Below are 22,527 nucleotides of genomic sequence, written 5' to 3'. Positions count from 1 at the left end.
CCCTGGTGCTCACCTTCCACCCTACCAATCTTCGCATAAACCAAATCATCCGCCGACATTTCCGCCACCTCCAAACAAACCCCACCACCAGGGATATATTTCCCTCCCCACCCCTTTCCGCCTTCCGCAAAGACCGTTCCCTCCGTGACTACCTGGTCAGGTCCACGCCCCCCTACAACCCACCCTCCCATCCTGGCACTTTCCCCTGCCACCGCAGGAACTGTAAAACCTGCGCTCACACACCTCCTCCCTCACCTCTATCCAAGGCCCTAAAGGAGCCTTCCACATCCATCAAAGTTTTACTTGCACATCCACTAATATCATTTATTGTATCCATTGCTCCCGATGCGGTCTCCTCTACATTGGGGAGACTGGGCGCCTCCTAGCAGAGCGCTTTAGGGAACATCTCCGGGACAGCCGCATCAATCAACCACACCGCCCTGTGGCCCAATATTTCAACTCCCCCTCCCACTCTGCCGAGGACATGGAGGTCCTGGGCCTCCTTCACCGCCGCTCCCTCACCACCAGACGCCTGGAGGAAGAACGCATCATCTTCTGCCTCAGAACACTTCAACCCCAGGGCATCAATGTGGACTTCAACATTTTCCTCATTTTCCCTTCCCCCACCTCACCCTAGTTCTAAACTTCCAGCTCAGCACTGTCCCCATGACTTGTCCTACCTGCCTATCTCCTTTTCCACCTATCCACTCCATCCTCTCCTCCCTGACCTATCACCTTCATCCCCTCCCCCACTCACCCATTGAAATCTATGCAACTTTCTCCCCACCCCCACCCTCCTCTAGCTTTTCTCTCCACGCTTCAGGCTCACTGCCTTTATTCCTGATGAAGGGCTTTTGCCCGAAACGTCGATTTCGAAGCTCCTTGGATGCTGCCTGAACTGCTGTGCTCTTCCAGCACCACTAATCCAGAATCTAGTATCTAGCATCTGCAGTCATTGTTTTTACCTTACAGCTTACATTTCTCTATAGTGCAAATAAACTGCTGAGCTGTGCGAATTAAGTGAAATGTTATGCAAATGATTTCCATGGGAACTTGCAGTAGGTAAGTAATAAAGATGACAACAGGAAACGAGGTTTTGGACATTTGTATGCAAAATTTTTGATGTATTCTCGATTGCATGTTTGTTGTAGAATATGGTCATTATTGTATTGATAGTCTGTGCACAGGTGACCATGCAGTTTAAACCTGAAAATCTGTGATTATTCCAAAAAAAATCTGTATTAATGTTAAATGGATGAATCAAAACTAAATAAGTACAGTATGGAAGTAATTAGATATATATTGTACTCACGTGGAAGCTTGTTTCAACATATCCATAGAGCCTTGTAGGTGTATACAATTTCTACATGTTTACTTAAATGTGATTTCATATAGTTAGTTTTGTGGTGGTTTTCTTCCTTAAGTTCTGTCATTTGCATTACTCATTTTATTTTCTTTTATTCTAGCCCTGATGATATTGGCACATGTTGGTATATTCTCTTGTCTGGTTCTGTATTCATCAAAGAGTCCATGTTTCTTCCTAGAAGCAGGTATGCTTGCAGTCAACAAATTTTTACAAAATTATATGTGTATGACTTTTTTTTATATATATAGAGGATATTGAGTTTGACTAGTGAATGTTCTAATTGTCCACATTATAAGACAATCAATTTATTAATCCAACATGTTAATAAATATTACAAGATGTGTTAGTTGAATACATGTCAGCATTTTAATAAACTGAAAGCTGATTAACTTGCAATTGATATGGGATGGTCTTATTGAAATTAAAAGGATTTGAAAATTTTATTTTGTACAAACAGAACCCTTGTGACATCTCTGAAGTGCTGTCATTGAGTAGCAGCACTAATACTGCCAATTTACTCTCTCACCAGTAATTGTATCCCTGGAAGATAATCCTGCTGATCTCTTTCTGGTTTCATTCACCCCTTTGCTCACTGACCCTTGGACTGTGCCAATAAATCAGCTATCAGTCCTCTCCACGGCTTCTGGAAGTCAGCTTAGTTCTTTGAGCAAAGGCTTTTGGCATTCATGACAGTATTGTATGGATTATTGTGTGGACATAAAGGTCTTTTATGGAAACCTGGCTCACTAGTTATGCTAACGGACCCTACTGAAACTTCCCCACTACTTCCAACCTACTCAACTACTCAAATATAATGTCAAGCATTAAGCTTCTCGTCAAATCTTGCTGACCACTCTCCTGTCCCCCTGCTCACAATCTACCTCTGTATTGAGTGACTCCTCAATTTACATCTCAGAGTGTCTTTAAATTCATTGCTCTCTTGTACTCTCTGAACACTTCCCTCTTGAAGATCACCCTCTTAATCTGACCATCGCATGAGACCCCTCTGTGCAGATCATGTCAATCACAAAGGAGGCAATTTCTGATCACACTCTTTCAAATTTCATCCAGCCTTGCATCTTGTTTTGTCTGGTTCTGAAACTGAAAAACCATTGCCAAAATCTCTTGCATTTTCACTTCCAAGTTGCCAACTGATTAACATAGAACAGCAAGAAAGTGAGGTCCTCACCTTCAACAATTTCTCCTTCGTATCATCCCACTTACTTCAGACCAAAGGGGTTGCCATGGCCATCTGCATGGGCCCCAGCTATGCCTATCTGTTTGTCAGGTGCGTGGAACAGTCCACCTCCTGCAGCTATATCGGCACAATTCCCCACATTTTCCTCCGCTACATCTGTGACTGTATCAGCACCACTTTGTGCTCCCATGAGGGGATTGAACAGTTCATCAACTTCACAAACACCTTCCACCCTGACCTCAAATTCACCTGCCTCATCTTGTCCAGGAAGGAGAGGGAGATGTCCCTGTCCATGTCCATTCCTGGCGACTGACTCAACATGGATATCTACTTCAAATCCACGAACTCCCACAGCTATCTGGACTACACCTCCTCCCACTACTCCTCCTGTAAAAGTGCTATCCCTTAGTCCCAATTCCTCCGCCTCCGCCACATCTGCTCCCAGGAGGACTAATTCAACTCCAGAACATCCCAGATGGCTTCCTACTTCAAGGACTGCAATTTCCCTTCCCACGTGGTCGATAATAGCCTTCAGTGCAACACCTCCACTTCCCGCACCTCTGCCCTTGAACTCCACCCCTCCAGTTGCAACAAGGACAGAACCCCCCGCTCCCCCACCCCCACCCCCCCCCACCCCCCAAAGCCGGTCCTCACCTACCACCCCACCAACCTACAACGTAACATCCTCCGCCATTTCCACACCTACAATCAGACCCCACTACCAGACAACTATTTCCCTCCCCACCACTTTCAGCATTCCGCAGAGAGCATTGTCTCAATGACTCCTTCGTTAGGTCCACGTCTCCACCAACCCATCCTCCACTCCCAGTACCTTCCCTTGCCACCGTAAGAGGCGTAAAACCTGCACCTCCACACTAACTTCCATCCAAGGCCCCAAAGGAGCCTTTCACATCCAGCAGAGATTTTCCAGCACCTCCAAACACCTCATCTATTGTGTCCGTTGCTCGCGATGTGGGATGCCAACTTGTGGAATGTTTCAGCGAACATCTCCAGGACACACGCACCAATCAACCCTATGGCCAAATGTTTTAACTCCCCCTCCCACTCTGCCAAGAATACGCAAGTCCTATGCTGCCTCCACTACCAAATTCCAGCCACTTGATACTTGGAGGAAGAACACCTCATCTTATGTCTTGGGACCTTCTAACCACATGTCGATTTCACCACTTTCCTCATTTCCCCTCCCCCACCTTATACCAGATCTCACCCTCCAACTCAGTACTGCCCTCTTGAACTGTCCTACCAGTCCATCTTCCTTCCCACCTATCCCCTCCACCTTCCTCTCCGACTATCGCCATCACCCTCACCTTCATTACTTATTGCATTCCCAGCTACCTCCCCCCCCAGCCGCACCAACCTCCCATTTATCTTTCAGCTCCCTTGCGCCCCCTCCCCCACCCCCAATCCTGATGAGCTTGTGCTCGAAATGTCAACTCTCCTGCTCCATGGATGCTACCTGACTGACTGTGCTTTTCCAGCACCACACTTATTGACCCAGAACAGTACAGCACAGCACAGTAGAAGCCCTTTTGGCCGGCCTTGTATCCTATTCTAAAATCAGACTACCTTGCATATCCTTCATTGTACTGTCTTCCAGGTGCCTATCCAAGAGTCATTTAAATGTCCCTAATATATCTGACTGTACTACCACTGCATTCCACATACCCTCCACTCTCTGTGTAAAGAACATGTCTCTGACATATCCTCTAAAGCTTCCTCCAATTACCTTAAAATCATGTCCCCTCATGATAGATATTTTCACCATGGGAGAAGGTCTCTGGCTATCATCTCTACCTATGTCTCTCAACATCTTGTACACCTCCTATCAAGTCACCTCTCATCCTTCTTCATTCCGATGAGAAAAGCCCTAGCTTCCTCAAGCTTTCTTCATAAGACATGCCCTCCAGTGCAGACAGCATCCTGGTAAATCTTCTCTGCATCTTCTCAAAAGCTTTCACATCTTTCCTGTAATAAGGTGACCAGAACTGAACAACATATTCCAAGTGTGATCTCCAGGACTCAATCCACCTGCTAATGAAAGCCAACACACCATACACCTTCTTAACAACCCTATCAACTTGGGTGGCAACTTTGAGGGACCTATGGGCTTAGACCATAGGTCCTTCTGTTCCTCCACACTGCCAAGAATCCTGCCCATAACCCTGTATTCTGCATTCAAATTTGACCTTTCAAAATGAATCACTTCACATTTTTGGTTGAACTCCATCTGCCACTTAGCAGCCCAATTATGCATCCTGTCAATGTCCTGTTGCAACCTCCAACAGCTCTCCACACTATCCACATCTCTAGCACCCTTCGCATTTTTGGCAAACTTACTAATCCACCCACTTCCTCATCCAAGTTACTTATAAAAATCAGAAAGAGCAGAGGTCCCAGAACCGATCCCTGTGGAATGCCACTGGTCACCAAGCTCCAGGCTGAATACATTCCATCTACCACTACCCTCTGTATTCTATGGGCTGGCCAATTCTGTATCTAGACAGCCAGATTTCCCTGTATACCATGCCTCCTTACCTTCTGAATGAGCCTACCAGGGGTAACCTTATAAAATGCCTTATAAATCTTATAAAATACACCACATCCACTGCTCTACCTTCAACAACGCGTTTTGTTATATTCTCAAAGAATTCAATAAGATTTGTGAGGCATGACCTGCCCCCTCAAAGCCATGCTGACTATCTCTAATCAAACTATGGTTTTCCAAATAATCATAAATCCTATCTCTCTGAATCCTCTCCAGTACTTTGCCCACCACTGACATAAGACTGACTGGTCTGTAATTCCCAGGATTATCCCTATTCCCTTTCTTGAACAAGGGAATAACATTTGCCACCCTCCAATTATCTGGCAGTACTCCAGTGGAAAATGGGGATGCAAAGATCATTGCCAAAGCAGCAGCAATCTCTTCTCTTGCTTCCTATAGTATCCTCGGGTATATCCAGCCTGGCCCAGGGGATTTATCTATCCTTCTATTCTTTAAAATTTTCAGCACATCCTCCTTCCTAACATCAACCTGTTCCAGCATGCCAGTCTGTTTCACACTGTCCTCAGAAATGTCAAGGTCCTTCTCAGTAATGAATACTGAAGCAAAGTATTCATTAAGGACATCCCCTACTTGCTCCGACTCTAGGCACAAGTTCCCTCCACTATCCCTGATTGGCCCTACCCTCACACTGGCCACCATCTTGTTCCTCACATAAGTGTAGAATACCTTAGGGTTTTCTGTAATCCTACCAGCTAAAGCTTTTTCATGCCCCCTTCTAAGTCTCTGAATCCAGTCTTCAGTTCCTTCCTTGCTACCTTGTAACCTTCTAAAATCCTGTCTGATCCTTGCCCCCTCAACCTTAAGTAAGGTTCATTCTCTCTCTTGTTACCCAAGGTTCTTTGAAATTACCATCCCTTCCTTGCCTCAGTGGGGACAAATCTGCCCAGCCAGTGCTTCCTAAGCAGTCTCCACATTGCTGTCATACATTTCTCTGAGAACATCTGTTCCCAATTTAGGTGCCCTAGTTCCTGCCTAATAGCATTGTAATTCCCCCTCCCCCAATTAAATACTTTCTCATACCGTCTGCTTGTATCCATTAGTATAGTAAAACTCAGGGAGTTGTGATCACTATCACGGAAATGCTATCCCACTGACAACTGGCATGGTTATTTGTCAAGCACCAAATCCAATATGGCCTACCTCTAGTCGGCCTATCTACGTATTATATCAGGAACCCTTCCTGGACACACCCAACAAAAACTGCTCCATCAAAACTATTTGAACTAAGTAGGTTTCAATCAATATCAGGATTAGTGGTGCTGGAAGAGCACAGCAGTTCAGGCAGCATCCAACGAGCAGCGAAATCAACGTTTCGGGCAAAAGCCCTTCATCAGGAATAAAGGCAGTGAGCCTGAAGCATGGAGAGATAAGCTAGAGGAGGGTGGGGGTGGGGAGAGAGTAGCATAGAGTATAATGGGTGAGTGGGGGAGGAGATGAAGGTGATAGGTCAAGGAGGAGAGGGTGGAGTGGATAGGTGGAAAAGAAGATAGGCAGGTCGGACAAGTCAAGGAGACAGTAACTGAGCTGGAAGTTTGAAACTAGGATGAGGTGGGGGAAGGGGAAATGAGGAAGCTGTTGAAGTCCACATTGATGCCCTGGGGTTGAAGTGTTCCGAGGCGGAAGATGAGGCGTTCTTCCTCCAGGCGTCTGGTGGTGAGGGAGCGGCGGTGAAGGAGGCCCAGGACCTCCATGTCCTCGGCAGAGTGGGAGGGGGAGTTGAAATGTTGGGCCACGGGGCGGTTTGGATGATTGGTGCGGGTATCTTGGAGATGTTCCCTAAAGCGCTCTGCTAGAAGGTGCCCAGTCTCCCCAATTTAGAGGAGACCACATCCGGGGCAACGGATACAATAAATGATATTGGTGGATGTGCAGGTGAAACTTTGATGGATGTGGAAGGCTCCTTTAGGGCCTTGGATAGAGGTGAGGGAGGAGGTATGGGCAAAGGTTTTACAGTTCCTGCGGTGGCAGGGGAAAGTGCCAGAATGGGAGGGTGGGTCGTAGGGGGGTGTGGACCTGACCAGGTAATCACGGAAGGAACGGTCTTTGCGGAAGGCGGAAAGGGGTGGGGAGGGAAATATATCCCTGGTGGTGGGGTCTTTTTGGAGGTGGCGGAAATGTCGGTGGATGATTTGGTTGATGCGAAGGTTTATAGGGTGGAAGGTGAGCACCAGGGGCGTTCTGTCCTTGTTACGGTTGGAGGGGTGGGGTCTGTGGGCGGAGGTGCGGGATGTGGACGAGATGCGTTATCAGGCAAGTTAAAGTCACCCATGACAACTAACCTATGTGCCTCTTATGGTTTAAATATCTACTGCAAAAAAAAACTGCATTACAGCTGTACTGAGGGAGGATATTCCCTGACATATATCCAAGGATATTATTTGGGTTGAATTCAGAAATAAGAAAGGGATGATCGCCTTATTGGGATTGTATTATAGATCCCCTAACAGTCAGAGGGAAATTGAGAAACAGATTTGTAAGGAGATCTTTGTTATCTGTCGATGCTCTGACCAAGCATGCGAAACACCTTCTTCACTATCCTATTCTACCTGCGACTCTATTTTCAAGGAACCATGAACCTGCACTCCAAGGTTTCTTTGTTCAGCAAAATCTCTCCCCATTCAATGCATAAGTCCTGCCCTGGTTAGCCTTTCTGAAATGCAGCACCTCACCTTTATCTAAATTAAACTTCATCAGCCACTCCTCTGATCAAGATACTGTTGTAACCTTCTTTGCTGTCTGCTACACCTCCTAATTTTGGTGTCATACCGAGAATAAACATAGAAACCGTACAGTGTGGAACAGGCCATTTGGCCCAACAAGGTCACACCAATCCTCCAAACAGTAACCCTCCCAGACCCATTTCCCTACCCTATTACTCTACTTTTACCCCGACTAACGCACCTAACCTACACATCCATCAACACTATGGGCAATTTAGCATGGCCAATCCACCTCACCTGCACATCTTTGGATTATGGAGGAAAACCAGAACATCCAGAGGAAAGCAATGCAGACACGGGGAGAATGTGCAAACTCCACACAGACAGTCGCCTAAGGCTGAAATCAAGCCCAGGCCCGTGGCGCTGAATTGCAGCAGTGCTAACCACTGAGCCACCGTCATCTGCAAACTTCCTAACTATGCCTCCTGTTTTCACATCCAAATCATTAATATAAATGACAAAAAGCAGTGGACCCAGCACTGATCCTTGTGGCAGACCACTGGTCACAGGTCTCCAGTCTGAAAGGCAATGCTCCACAGCCACCCTCATCTACCTTTGAGCCAGTTCTGTATCCAAATGGCTAGTTCTCCTTGTATTCCATTGTTAGGTTCATTTTTTTCCCTGAGGTTCTTGTACACTTAATGCCAACCTTTGTGAACAAGCAAAATTTTATTAAGCACATTACAATACAACCTTTAGAGCAACCCTGAACACTCCTGAACACTCTTCGCCATGATTGCGAAGCGTGTCCAGGGAAGCTGTCTCTGAACAAAGGAAACTGTCCTTCCTTTATACAAAATCTTTACATCACAGTCAGTAATGCTCACAAGACAACCCCCAGTCATTTCCTCACAGTCACATGCCACTCAAGCCACAAGGCAGTGACCACCTTACCTTCAGAAACAATATAATGCAAATTATCCCTTAATGGCCAGATCTGATGTGAATTGTATTTTTTTTTAACTACAGGCAGTAGTCAGAATTCCAACTATAATGTTCTCATTGATTTCAAAATAGGAGATGAAAATGTAAACAAGCTTTTGAATGACAAGGAGAAATTAATGTAATTTCTTACAATCTCTCTGTAAGCCAGGGGCATCCCACCCTAGCCTCGGGACATCCAATCTCGTGCAGGTCAGCAGAGCAAGTTAACTCTTTAATATCACACTGTGTGATCTAACTTTGCTAACCAGTCCACCATGAGGAATCTTGTTGAATGCCTTACTGAAGTCCATAAAGAACATGTACGCCGCTCTGCCCTCGCCAATCCTCTTTGTTACTTCTTCAAACAACTCAAGTCAAGTTAGTTAAACATGATTTCCCATGCACAAAGTCATGTTGACTATCCCCAATCAGTCCTTGCCTTTTAAAAGTATATAGCTAATGCCAGCACACTGAACAGCATTGATTAAAGAGGAATCTTAGGGTTCAAAGTTGCCACATAAGTAGATAGGGTGGTGAAGAAGGCAGATGGCATGCTTACCTTTATTGGTCAGGAAATTGAGTACAAGAATCAAGGTGTCATGTTGCAGCTTTATTAGACTTTGGTTAGGCTGCACTTAGAGTATTGCGTTCAGTTCTAGTTGCCACATTACAGGAAGGGTGTGGAGGCTTTGGACAGTTGCAGAACAGGTTTACCAGGATGCTGCTTTTAATTAGAGGACGTGAACTGTAATGAGAGGCTCGAAAAAATCTGGTTGTGTTCTCTGGAGTGGTGAGGCTGAGGGGAGACTTGATTTAGATGTATAAAACTATGCGAGGCATAGATCGGGTTGACGGACAGAATGTTTTTCCAGAGCTGAAATTTCTAAAACTAGGGGGCATGCATTTAAGGTGAGAGGTGGAAAGTTCAAAGTGGGTGTGAAGGGTAAGTATTTTATACAGCAAGTAGTTGGAGTGTGGAGCGCGCTCCAGGGGGTGGTAGTGGAGGTAGATACGATAGGGATGTTTAAGAGACTTTTAGATAAGCACATGAATACGGAAAGAATGTTGGGTTATGGACCAAGGCAGGCATAAGGAATTAGTTTAATTTGGCATCATTTTCGGGATAACATCATGGGCTGAAGGGCCCATTCTTGTGCTGTACAGTTCTACATTCTATGACATGTCACAGTGAAGCAATTTTATTAAGCTTCCTATTGTAATGTCAACAAACTGACCTCAAATTTAAATTGGATATAGATTTGAAAAAGATAAATTTTCTTGGCTGTGGGATAAGAACAGGGAATGGGGCTAATTGGATTCTTTCAGAGAGTTGACAGAAGCCTGATGAACCAAATGGTTTCCTTCTGCTGTGTTTGATTCTGTAATCATGTACAACTTACGCAACAGTTAACATAATTGGGAGAGTTATATCCTAAATGTAAAACTTGTGCATTCCTGGTATTTTCGAGCAAAACGTTTTATTTCCATCAAAGGACTTCACAGACATAAATTTGAGTTGCAAACAATGTTTTCTCTAATTTTCTTCTGCACAATATTTATTCTCTCCACCACAAATGCTTAATAGCAGCAGTGTGTATTATCTACAAGATTAACAGCTAAAATTCACTAAACATCCTTAATACCTTCCAAATCCGTAGCCACCTCCATCTAGAAGGACAAGGGAAGCAGATCTATGGGACGCCACTGCCTGCAAATTCCCTTCAAACCACTCACCATCCTGACTTGGAAATATGTTGCCATTCCTTAATTGTCATTGGGTCAAGATCCTGGAATTCCTCCCTCAGGGTAATGAGGGTTTGTAGACTGCAGTAGTTAAAGAGGGCAGTTCATCACCTCCTTCCTAAGGACAATTGGGATGGGTATAAATGCTAGCCAGCCAGAACACCATGTCCCATGAGTGAACTAGTGTTTGTTTCACTGCGTGGACTTACTAAAATTGTCATTTGGCTGGCAACCACACCCAAGAAACTGCTGCTTGTACTGAGAATGTGTATAGGATATAAGCAGGTAGGAAAGAGTTAAGTTTTGAGTTTTGTGAAACAAGAGGTTCAGCTGAGCATGTCTCAGATCTGATAAGAACTTGCAGTTAACAGTGGGTGCTGGAGGCAAGGGTAATGGGTTAACAAGGTGGAAAAGCATTTATTATGTAGAGTCATTTAACAGTATTGGAAGCATTCAGTATGTAAGGTCAGTTTAACAAGTGAAAAGTATTCATTTGTTTGGGTTCAAGTCCCCTGGCTGGGTAATTGAGATTCAAATCCTCTGAATGGTACTGGGATTCGAGTCCCTTGGGGTGGGTTTGATTTGAGGCTTGAGTCCTCCATGCTGTGTTGGAGTTGGAGTACTTAAGTGAGATTTGAGTTTTGTGTTTAAGTGGTGTTCGAGCTTTCTGTTTTCAAGTGAGGTTTGAGCTCTCTGTTCAAGCAAGGTTTGAGCTTTCTGTGTTTGTGAGGTTTGAGTTTTCTGTGTTTAATTGGGGTTTGAGTTTTCTGTGTTTAAGTGAGAATTGTTGTCTGTGTTTAAGTGGGGTTCAAACTCCCATGAGAAGTAGTGAGAAAGGGGTTAAAGTCCCCAAGTGGTGAAATTTTATAAGTGTAATTTCAGTGAGAGGATGGAAAAAAATGAAGGCGAGAAATGCTGAAACTAAGGTTGTACTAGTACTTGAGTTGAAGGAGGAGAGTTTCAATGTAAATTGTGCCATGCTGAGAGTGTTTGATGTTTAAAAATGTTGGTTTGTTAAAATTCTGATTCAGAAAATCCTTTTAATTAATGGTTTTGTCTTATTTGAATCCCGATCTCAATTCAATGTGTTTTGTGAGCTGTGTAGTGGGGCAGATTTTGTTTTTGCATTGATCTGGAACTCCATTAACAAACATGTAAAGGTGGACTCCGTATATCAACCACTAAGAAACAGAAACAGCAACGAATCTGGAAGTGACACCTCCAACCCCAGCAGATCCAGACACACAGCAAGCGGGACAGAGCACTAAAGCTTCACCGGAGGCGAACTGATGATATTACCTAGAATGGTAATGAAATGTTGCTCAACAATCTGTTTAGATATGCTATGAACTAAAGTTTTCTGGCTCAGAGGTCGGGACACTACCACTGTACTGCAAAAACACCTCTGGGCCTGCTTTATGCTATTTTAATCAATCTACTCAAGAGGTTTATGAATGATATCAGAAATTTGAAAAGGGACCAAAAAAATACTATGACCGTATTAAAGCAGAGGTATCTGTTTGCAATTATTTACAACACTAATTGTTCATGTGTGTGTTTAATCTAGTTCTCATCGTTTTTGTGATTTTGCAAAGTTAAAAGGACAACGGTCCCATCTGTCTGTGGAAAATATAGGGTGTGCAGAATGGCCGACAGAAGGGATTGGTGCATGCAGCCTGTTTTGAGAAATTAAGTTTCAAGGTTGGGTGCATGGATGAAGAATCGGACTATGATCATGAGTTGAAATGTGTGGTGTTGGAAAAGCACAGCAGGTCAGGCAGTATCCGAGGAGTGGGAGGGTCGACGTTTCAGGCATAAGTTCTTCTCACTTTTTCCTATGATCATAGGTGGAGAGGGAAGAGAATGGAGGTCCAAGCTTTCTGAATGAGACCTTCAGGAGCATTCCTTTTCTTCCTAACCAACAGAGAAACCTGAAATAGTTTTAAATTTGACTTGGTGATAGTGTTTCTCCAATTTGCACTGTGGGTTGAAATTGCAGATCAGGTCCTAAAAAACATAATTGGATCAATTTTATCTGCTGCTTCCTTCTTGCAAGTGCCCTGCTCACCTGGTCAAAGATCAAGTTAGTTTCCAGACAGTAAGAAGGAAATGGGTTCAATCGGAATAAGTGAATACATCCAACTTTATCCTCTATCTAGTTTCTGCCTGGCAACGACATCTAAAATCAGCATCACTAAATCCAGTCAAATTGTGAACTGACTGCTCACTGCAAGATTATGATATTTTCCTGTCATAGAACAATACAATAGGCAAACAGGCCTTTCGGCCCACCATCTCTGCACTGACTATTATGCCATTATAGACTAATTCCATCTGCCTGCACATGGTCCATATCTTCCTATTCCCAGCCTGATCATGCCTAATTACGTCTTAAACATTGCTATCTGCTTGGACCATACTTGGGCTTGATGTCACATTGAATAATACCAGTCAAACAAAGTTTAATGAAGCGCTCAAGGGATTCTGTTAGACCTCGAGGGAATTTATGTTAAAATTACAGTTACACAATCCTTTATCTAAAATTCCGAAATTTGAAAACCAAAGATTTTTCGTGAAGTCTTTTTATGTATAACAAGGTTGTTTGGTGTGCGAACAGGTGACCCAACTCCACACCCACTCGACTAAAGTCACAGATGTGACGTGGCGGCGTGGCCCAGCACCCGCAGGTGTCGATTGTGTCTCATTGCTCACACTAGTCACATGTGGGTCTGCTGTTCAGTAAGTTTTTTTTAATTTCAGTATGAAAATATAATTTATTTTGAAATCTGAGAAACTACTCGCCCCAAGGATTTTGGATAAAGGATTGTGTACCTGTACTTGTTTTTAAATGTCCTGAATTGGAATCATCATTAACCTTGCAGATTGCTGGGTGCAACAAGTGCAATGCAACCAAATCACCTCACATTGTAGTGCAATCTAACATCAACCTTAAAATACTGCTGAAGTTTTCTTTTTATTAATTCATAGAATATGAATGTAATTGACTGTAGCCAAAGTGATATGTACACAGCCACAATATTGTTAGAGAACCACTTCTAGAACTTTGATCCAGCTAATGAGGAATGGTGATTTAGTTCCAAGTCAGATACTGACTTGGGAGGGGAACTTGAGGGTGCTGCCCTTGTCCTTCTAGATGTGGATTTAAAAGGTACTCTCAAAGAAATGCATCTGTTGCCTGCACACACTGAGGCTGCTGTACTGCAATGATCAGTGTAGAGGAAGTGGCCTGCTTGATGGTGTCAAGCTTCTTGAATGTTGTATTCGTGCTCATCTAAACAATTCATTTCGATATGTTTGCCTCATGAAATATTCTCTGCAGGTGAGTATCAGGAAGTCTTTTATCTTAAAATTGCAACTAAAAACTTAAATGATAATGTATTTCAATATATTTGTTGTAAGGGATGACCTAGTTGTCTCCAACAATGAAACGTGAACATTCTTTTTCTATTTGGATAAAGTATCCAGATTTGGAAAAATATCTTATTAAAACTTCAAAAATGATTTCTGTGACTTTAATCATACTTCATTGTCCTTGATATCATGTAAAACTGGTGTTGTAAGAATCTTTCAATTGTGTTCCTTATTCATGCAATCATTACTATATTACTGAGAATAAAACATCCTGATTCACTGAATACGATATGTAATTACTAAGCTTCATGTTGCTTTATGAATTATTATAGAAAACATGTTTCAGTGCAATCAATGAAAATTTTAAAAATAAATTACGTTCACTTTTTCAGATGATTAATGCTCAGGGCTATCATTTTTTTAATATAAAAAGCAAGGCATAAGTAAAATATAACAAGAAACTGCAGATGCTGGAAGTCTGAAACAAACAAATTGCAAAAACAAAAACACAACAGGTCTGGTAGCATCTGTGGAGAAAAATAGAATTAGCATTTGCATCCGGTGACTCCTCTTCAGAATAAAATAAACACTGAGAAAGAAAGATGATAGACCTTATTTTAATGCAGTGCTTTTGAAGATCTTGATATATCCCAAAATGCTTTAAAATATTTTTGAATTGCTGTACTGTTGGAGAAAATTCAGCAGCCATTTGAACACAGTAAGGATGTGATAATCTGCTTTAGTGATGTTGTCTGTGGGATAAATATTGGTCCCTTATCTTCCTTTAAAATATTGCCTTTGTGCCTTTTGTGTTCTCGACACAAAAGGTACAAATCAGTTTACTCTCAGTTTCAAAAGATAAAACCTCTGATAATGCCATACTCCTACAAGGCATTTTGTGCTTCCATGTCTGGATTTTGTGCTCAAGTCTTTGGAGTAAAAGCTGAGCTCTGATATAATCTGTAAAATGCTATTGCTAATGTTAAATTTACTTCTGAGTTTTAAACATTTATGTTTAATATGCTGTTTAAAATTTTGTAAATGATTTTTTTGAGAGCCAAAATATTCATCAAATCAATATTTTTTCACCTAAGGTTTCCACTTAGGCTTTTCTGTAAATTATTGAAGAGATGCATCAAAGTGCTTTGGTAGATCTTTTTCTTTTCAGTTGTTTATTTGTGTTTAACAGATGAGATTTACTTGATAATTGGCTATTCAACAAAAAGACTTCAATTTAGAAGCCTATGAATTATTTTTGAATGAATCCCTAAGGAGTACTGATAAGCAGAGGGATCTGGGTGTGTAGGTCCAGAGATCACTGAAGGTGGCAATGCAGGTAAATAGGGTAATAAAAAAGGCTGGATTAGTGGTGCTGGAAGAGCACAGCAGTTCAGGCAGCATCCAACGAGCAGCGAAATTAACGTTTCGGGCAAAAGCCCAACTGCCTTTATTCCTGATGAAAGGCTTTTGCCCGAAACGTCGATTTCGCTGCTTGTTGGATGCTGCCTGAACTGCTGTGCTCTTCCAGCACCACTAATCCAGTATTTGCTTTCCAGCATCTGCAGTCATTGTTTTTACCTCCCTAATAAAAAAAGGCTTGTGGCATGCTTGCCTTCGTTGGAAGGGGTATGGAGTGTAAGGATAGACAAGTTATGCTGCACCTTTATAGAACTTCAGTTAGGCCACACTTGGAATATTGCGTACATTTCTGGTCATCACATTACCAGAAGGATGTGGATGCTTTGGAGAGGGTATTGAAAAGGCTTGTGGGGGTATGGTATGGGAATAGATGGGGGGGTGGAGTTTGTAGCTATGAACAAAGGTTGGATACACTGGGTTTGTTTTTGCTGGAATGCAGGAGGTTGAGGAGCAACCTGAAAAAAAGCTTGCAAGATTGTGAATGGCATGGAGACACAGATTCAAGGTATGAGGGTGCAAATTTAAAGAGATGTGCGAGGCAAGTATTTCCACACGAAGGGTAGGAGGTGCCTGGAACATATTGCCAGTGGAGGTGTTTGAAGCAGACACAATAGCAGCTTTCAAGAAGCACCTAGACGAATACATATCCTGTAAGTGAAGACAGTTTTGGTATGGAAGGAGAAAATGTGGCGACACAGGCTGGGAAGGCCGAAGGGTCTGTTCCTGTACTGTATTGTTCTTTGTTCTAAATGGCACACACCAAATAACGGAATGCTTTGGCTCTTTGCTCCACTTAAGTTTTATTTTCTACAATGCCGTTGTACTTTGAAAAGGTATTTTAAAATTGTACATGTATGGTCTGGAAAATTCGCACATGAAATTCTAGGTTGTGGTGAGCGGAAAAGAAATTTGTGAAGGTCGCTGATTTGTAGGAGAAACTGAGAACTCAAACACTAGTTGGGAAAATATAATGCGAAAGGCGACCAATCACTTGTTATCTGCATTGAGACGAAAGGTTTTTTTTCTCTCCAGTTATCTCTGAGCCTTTGTTCATTAGTCGGGCCGTCTATGAAGGTAGTACGATTGGTATATAAATAGAGGTTAAATAAACGTTTTTAAAGCTGATTGTATAATGTACCCAAGGTAGTACTTTGAATGACCTTGGAACATGGGCACATGCTAAAATGAGTATCAGATTAGTAATCAGCCATTTCTTGAATGGCAACGTCTGAAAAGCAGCTGTCAGAGACACTAGCTGAGGTCATAACCATGGAATGCGGAACCGATGCGCTTGCAGCATTTGTTGCACATATCTTGCAGCCAGTCGAGGTAGTCAGGTCACCAAGGCCGGAAATGAGTCGTCCGATGGAACTTTGGTTTTACTTGCCTCCCTACGAACAGCAACACAAGAGAAAGATAGATTCCAAAAGTTTGCCATTTAAAAAAAGTGCTGCGCAGTAAAAGGCCTTTCGAAGAAAATGGTAGAACTCGACTTTATCTATAATATATGGGTTAGAGCATTGTTTTGCTTGCCACTGAAGTTATATTTGGTTTCGTATTTTTACTTTTTTAAGCAACAAACATCATTGCGGTATCGGTGTAGTTCAGATAATGAGCTTAATTTTTTCTTAATGGCCGCACACTCGACTGGTGAGTGCTAGTGTAATTCAGTTGAATTGTGTTAGTTTTTTTTTCATTGTTGTAGATGCCTATTGTAGATATTTAAAGAGCCTGTAAGGGATTAAACATGCAAAATGAGACTCCGTGTTGAAGGTTTCCAAATGCATTTGATATAGTTTGTTTAGTATAGTGCATAAGAAACGAGTTTCAGATTTGTTTTGGTTGCATTTCTGGGAAGTTGGCTGGTCAAATTTACATACCTTTCCATTTTATTAATTTACAGTCTGTGTACAGTTATGCACCATATTTTCCAAGAGTCCCTATGCAATGTAATTGGCATTTTAATGAAAAATAAACCATTTCAGTGGAGTAACCCTCTCCGTTAAGAGCAAATGACGTTGTTCAGAAATAGTTGAATGCCTTCTCGACTACAATTTAAATCTTTTCAGTGATGACTCAGTGAAAAATAATTTGGAACATCTTAGCTTTCTGCTGACTTCTCTTTTGTTATTATTAACAAATTTAGAAGCAATATTGCACTTGTTTTCCGCATACAAGTGAAACACTGATTAAATCGATTGAAATTTCCCCATGCCTTGTAAATATCAGTTTTCAAATGGACTACAACATGTTTTGCTCACAATAACTGTGTTGAACAGCAAAGTACATTGTCTTGGAAGCCTGCTTTCCACAATTACAACATCAATCATAAGTGGGGACGATCTCGTATCAGCTTTAGTTAAGTTCAGTTCTCTTGTACAGTCAAGATTTCCAGACTTCTCATATTGTTCCATTGCTAAGTAAGGATAGAAATTTTGTAGAATAAAACATGATTTATTGGAAAGTTGTTTTGTTTTGGATTTTGATATGGTTTAGTAAGCACATAGTTCTTGCTTTATTACTTAAATTGTTAAGTCATAATGCAACAGCATGCACTTTGATATGTTGTAAAATACATATAATCTGATGCTGCTGTTTTTATAAACTTCTGTCATTTTTGAAGATTGTTTCTTGGCAAATAGAAGCCACAGCCATAGTGATGCATGCAAATTGATTTTAGTTTGTGACACAGAATGTTAGTTGCGTGAGGATAATGTTTGTGATACCATAGAAAGGAATAGCCCAGCAATGGGAGTTGGACTGCTGTGAAATTGGAATGTTGGGGCCCAGGTTAAGGGTAAAGAACTTTAAATAACTTCGGAATCAGCCGGACTGGTTATGTGTCATACTTATATATTGTATAAATATGTGCCATATAACCATAAACCAGGGACAAACTAAAACAGTGTTTATTTTGAAGACTCCATTTCTGGCATTTTCTGGAAAAAAAGTGTAAGAATAGCACATTATTCTGACAAGCTGGGAAAAAACATCATTATGTTAATGCAAGGGTCTAAAATGCGTGACTGTCATTATTGTCTTTAAAGATCTCAGAGTACCAATAATATCAAGGGGTAATACATTTTGTATATGTTCAAGGTTTGTGTCAAGATTTGTAGCTCGGGTGCCAGTTGTCATGGTTGTAGGTATATTCGCTAAGCTGGGAAGTTGATTTGCAGATGTTTTGTCCCCTGTCTAGGTGACATCTTCAGTGCTTTGGAGCCTCCTTTTGAAAAAGTGAGGACTGCAGATCAAAGTCAAAAAGTGTGGTGCTGGAAAAGTACAGCTGGTCAGGCAGCATCCGAGGAGCAGGAGAGTTGGTGTTTCGTGCATAAGCTCTTCGTCAGGAATGTGGGGAAGGCCTGGGGGGCTGAGAGATAAATGGGAGGTGTTTGGGGCTAGGGGGAAGGTAACTGGGAATGTGATAGGTAGATGAAGGTGGGGGTGATGGTGATAGGTTGGAGTGGAGGATAGAGTGGATGGACAGGTAGGACAGTTCCAGAGGGCGGTGCCAAGCTGGAGGGTTAGATTTGGGATAAGGTGGGGGGAGGGGAGTTGACGAAACTGGTGAAATCAACTTTGATCCCTTGTGATTGGAGGGTGCGAAGGCAGAATATAAGGCATTCTTCCTCCAGGCATCAGGTGGCTAGAATCTGGCTCGTCTACATTGAGGAGATAGGATGTCAACTTGCAGAATGTTTCTGAGAACACCTCTGGGGCACACGTTCTGAACAACCCCACCGCCCTGTGGCCAAACACTTCAACTCCGCCTCCCACTCTGCCAAGGCCATGCAAGTCCTGGGCATCCTTCACCTCAAGGTTCTAGTCACCTGATGCCTGGAGGAAGAATGCCACATCTTCTGCCTTGAAATCCTCCAACCACACGGGATCAATGTTGATTTCACCAGTTTCCTCATCTCCCCTCCCCCAACCTTATCCCAGATCCATCCCGCCAACTCGGTACTGTCCTACCTGTCCATCATCTTTCCCACCTATCTGCGCCATGCTCCACTCTGACCTATCACCTTCACTCCCACCCTCATCTACCTATTGCATTCCGAGCTACCTTCCCGCCAGCCCAACTTCACTCCCATTTATTTCTCAGCTCCCTTGGGCCTCCCCCACATTCCTGATTTAAGAGCTTATACTCGAAACATTGACTCTCCTGCTTCTTGGATGTTGCCTGACTGGCTGTGCTTTTCCAGCGCCACACTGTTGACAGCCTGCTGTGAAGCGCTGCTGTACTTTGTCCTCTGGAAATTATTTGGTTCCATTTCTGCTGGATCCAGTTGCCAGTTCTGGTTGTTCATTGTAGTAGCTGGTAAATTGGGTCGAGGTCAATGTGCTTTTTGATGGAGTCCAAGGCTGAGTGCCATGCTTCTAGAAATTCTCTGGCTGTCCTTTGTTTAGCTTGCCCTATGATTATTGTGTTGTACCAGTTGAATTTGTGGTCCTTGTCATCTTTGTGCATGGCTACTCTGATTAGCTGGCCATAGTGTTTAGTGGCTAGTTAGAGTTTGTCGATGTGGATTACTAGTTGTCTGCCTGTTTGACAGCTACGCTCAGACAACAACTCACCAGGGCAAAAGGTCCTTTACCCATCATATGCAAGACTAACGTAAGTTATAAGATTCCATGCAGAGACTGCACGAAACACAATATAGAGTAAACAGGCAGACAAATAGCAATCCGCATCCATGTTTGGATTTGTTGCTGAGAAATCGGCAGGTTTATTGCTGAAAACCCAAACAAGCAGACAAAATGCACCCAGAAACCCGAACCACACTCCCCACAACAAAGATATTTCGGAAATGACTGCCAGACTACTCTGACCTCGGCATCATGGTAGCCCACAAACACACCAACATACTAAAATAGGAGCTAATGAACTTGAAAGACCCTATACAGACGACAAGCAAAATGAGCATCATTAACAAAATACCTTGCAAGAACTGTAACAAATATTACCAAGTGTCACTACATACTGAGGTTCTACCTGACCCTAGTGTTGCGAAGGATGGGCCTGGCCCCTCTGCCGTGGAACGCTTCGAGTAGTTGGACCATTCCGTATCACCTGTTCTTCGTGGAGAAGTTTATGAAGAAAAACACCTTTGACAACAAGTCCATCAGGAAGCGGTCAGCACGTAGTGTCCTTGAGACCCTTTGGGGAAAAGGAGAGGGTGGATCCTATCGAGCGGTATCCTGAGCAGACTGTCAAAGCCATTCGGCAGAATGCCTCATCGCCAGAACCTTCCAACAAGCACGAAGACATGGCTTGGCTGGTGGTGAGAAGGGCTCTGCCTGTGAGATCCTTTATGCACGCCCAGACACTCAGCCGCACCGCACGCTGCCCTCGAAGCGGCTACGGGGGGGACGGGACAGTCACACACCTCCTCTGGAATGTGCCTATGCAGAAGCAGTCTGGAGAGGAATGCAGTGGTGTTTGTCGAGGTCCGTCCCGAGCAGCGCAGTGACGCGGGACTCTGCTCTACGGTCTGTTCCCTGGGACGCACATAGAGACGAACATCAACTGTGCCTGGAGGATCATCAACTCTGTGAAGGACGCTGTCTGGGTGGCCCGAAACCTGTTGATCTTCCAGCTGAAGGAGTTGACCCCGACTGAGTGTTGCAGACTGGCACATTCCAAGGTCCAGGGCCTTGTGTTGAGGGACGCGCTGAAGCTTGAGGCAGCTGCCGCCAAGGCGCGGTGGGGAAAGACCACTGTGTAACACCTGCCTGCCTAAGAAGAACAGGGGGCCCACGCAGTCTTTTGGGCCCTGCTGACGCCTCAGCTAAATATATGGACATATGATTGATAAACGTACAGACGATAAACAGATGATAAATTCTGATCTCTGTATGCAAATGTTTACGTATGTATGGCATGACCAACTGTACAGACTATCAAATTATTTTATGAATAAAGTATATTTTTGAAATAAAAAATACAAATATTACAGTGGACAAGCAGGCAGAAACTAGCCACCAGAACACATAACCATCAACTAGCCACAAAAAGACATGACCCACTATTACTAGTATCCTTATATGCAGATGAGGAAGGACACCAATTTGATTGGGGCAACACATCCATCCTCGGACAAGCCAAACAGAGACACTCACGTGAGTTCCTAGAAGCATGGCATTCCAACCGGAACTCTTTCAACAAGCACATCGACTTGGACCCCATTTACCACCGTCTGAGAAGAAGAACAGGAAATGACATCATCAACCCAAGGAAACCTAATCACGAATAGAAAGTGAGACATAATATCAATGCTTCACCGGAGGCTCACTGATGTTACCTAGTATGGTGACGAAACGTCTGATGATGAACCTTCCAGCTCACCAAGTAAACTTAGATCCATAACCTCAACCTGAGCTACAAATCTTCTCAAAACTCGCTAAATTCTAAACTTATCACATTGAGTTCCTCATATGACTGTGACATACCCTTCTGAGAACCATTACCATTGTCTTCACTGGCAACTGGGGTGGTACCAGGGGACTGGAGAGTAGCGAATGTTGTGCCCCTGTTCAAAAAAGGGAATAGGGATAACCCCGGGAATTACAGGCCAGTTAGTCTTTCTTCTGTGGCAGGCAAAGTAATGGAAAGGGTACTGAGGGATAGGATTTACGAGTATCTGGAAAGACACTGCTTGATTAGGGACAGCCAGCACGGATTTGTGAAGGGTAGGTCTTGCCTTACAAGTCTTATTGAATTCTTCGAGGAGGTGACCAAGCATGTGGATGAGGGTAGAGCAGTGGATGTAGTGTACATGGATTTTAGTAAGGCATTTGATAAGGTTCCCCATGGTAGGCTTATGCGGAAAGTCAGGAGGCATGGGATAGAGGGAAATTTGGCCAATTGGATAGAAAACTGGCTAACCGGTAGAAGTCAGAGAGTGGTGGTAGATGGTAAATATTCAGCATGGAGTCCAGTTACAAGTGGAGTTCCGCAGGGATCAGTTCTGGGTCCTCTGCTGTTTGTAATTTTTATTAATGACTTAGAGGAGGGAGTCGAAGGGTGGGTCAGTAAATTTGCAGATGATACAAAGATAGGTGGAGTTGTGGACAGTGAGGAGGGCTGTTGTCGGCTGCAGAGGGACTTAGATAGGATGCAGAGCTGGGCTGAGGAGTGGCAGATGGAGTTCAACCCTGCCAAGTGTGAGGTTGTCCATTTTGGAAGAACAAATAA

General features: G+C 43.2%; 1 protein-coding gene across 8 annotated transcripts in view; it reads left to right on the top strand.

The window, feature by feature from the left end:
• rapgef2b (Rap guanine nucleotide exchange factor 2b) overlaps positions 1–22,527 on the top strand; it is a 389,412-nt gene that overhangs the window by 138,482 nt on the left and 228,403 nt on the right. For 6 of the 8 annotated variants that reach the window (XM_072584246.1, XM_072584244.1, XM_072584245.1 and 3 more), the window contains one exon: positions 1,467–1,550. In XM_072584246.1, the coding sequence (XP_072440347.1) occupies positions 1,467–1,550 (84 nt within the window). Of the gene's footprint in view, positions 1–1,466; positions 1,551–16,680; positions 16,811–16,959; positions 16,980–22,527 lie in introns of those variants that run through there. The other 2 variants (XM_072584248.1, XM_072584249.1) reach the window with 2 other exon arrangements.

Source organism: Chiloscyllium punctatum, chromosome 14 (genome assembly GCF_047496795.1).
Source record: "Chiloscyllium punctatum isolate Juve2018m chromosome 14, sChiPun1.3, whole genome shotgun sequence".
Taxonomy (NCBI): domain Eukaryota; kingdom Metazoa; phylum Chordata; class Chondrichthyes; order Orectolobiformes; family Hemiscylliidae; genus Chiloscyllium; species Chiloscyllium punctatum.
Note: the sequence above shows the minus strand (reverse complement) of the source record. Positions and strands in the feature narration are given on the sequence as shown.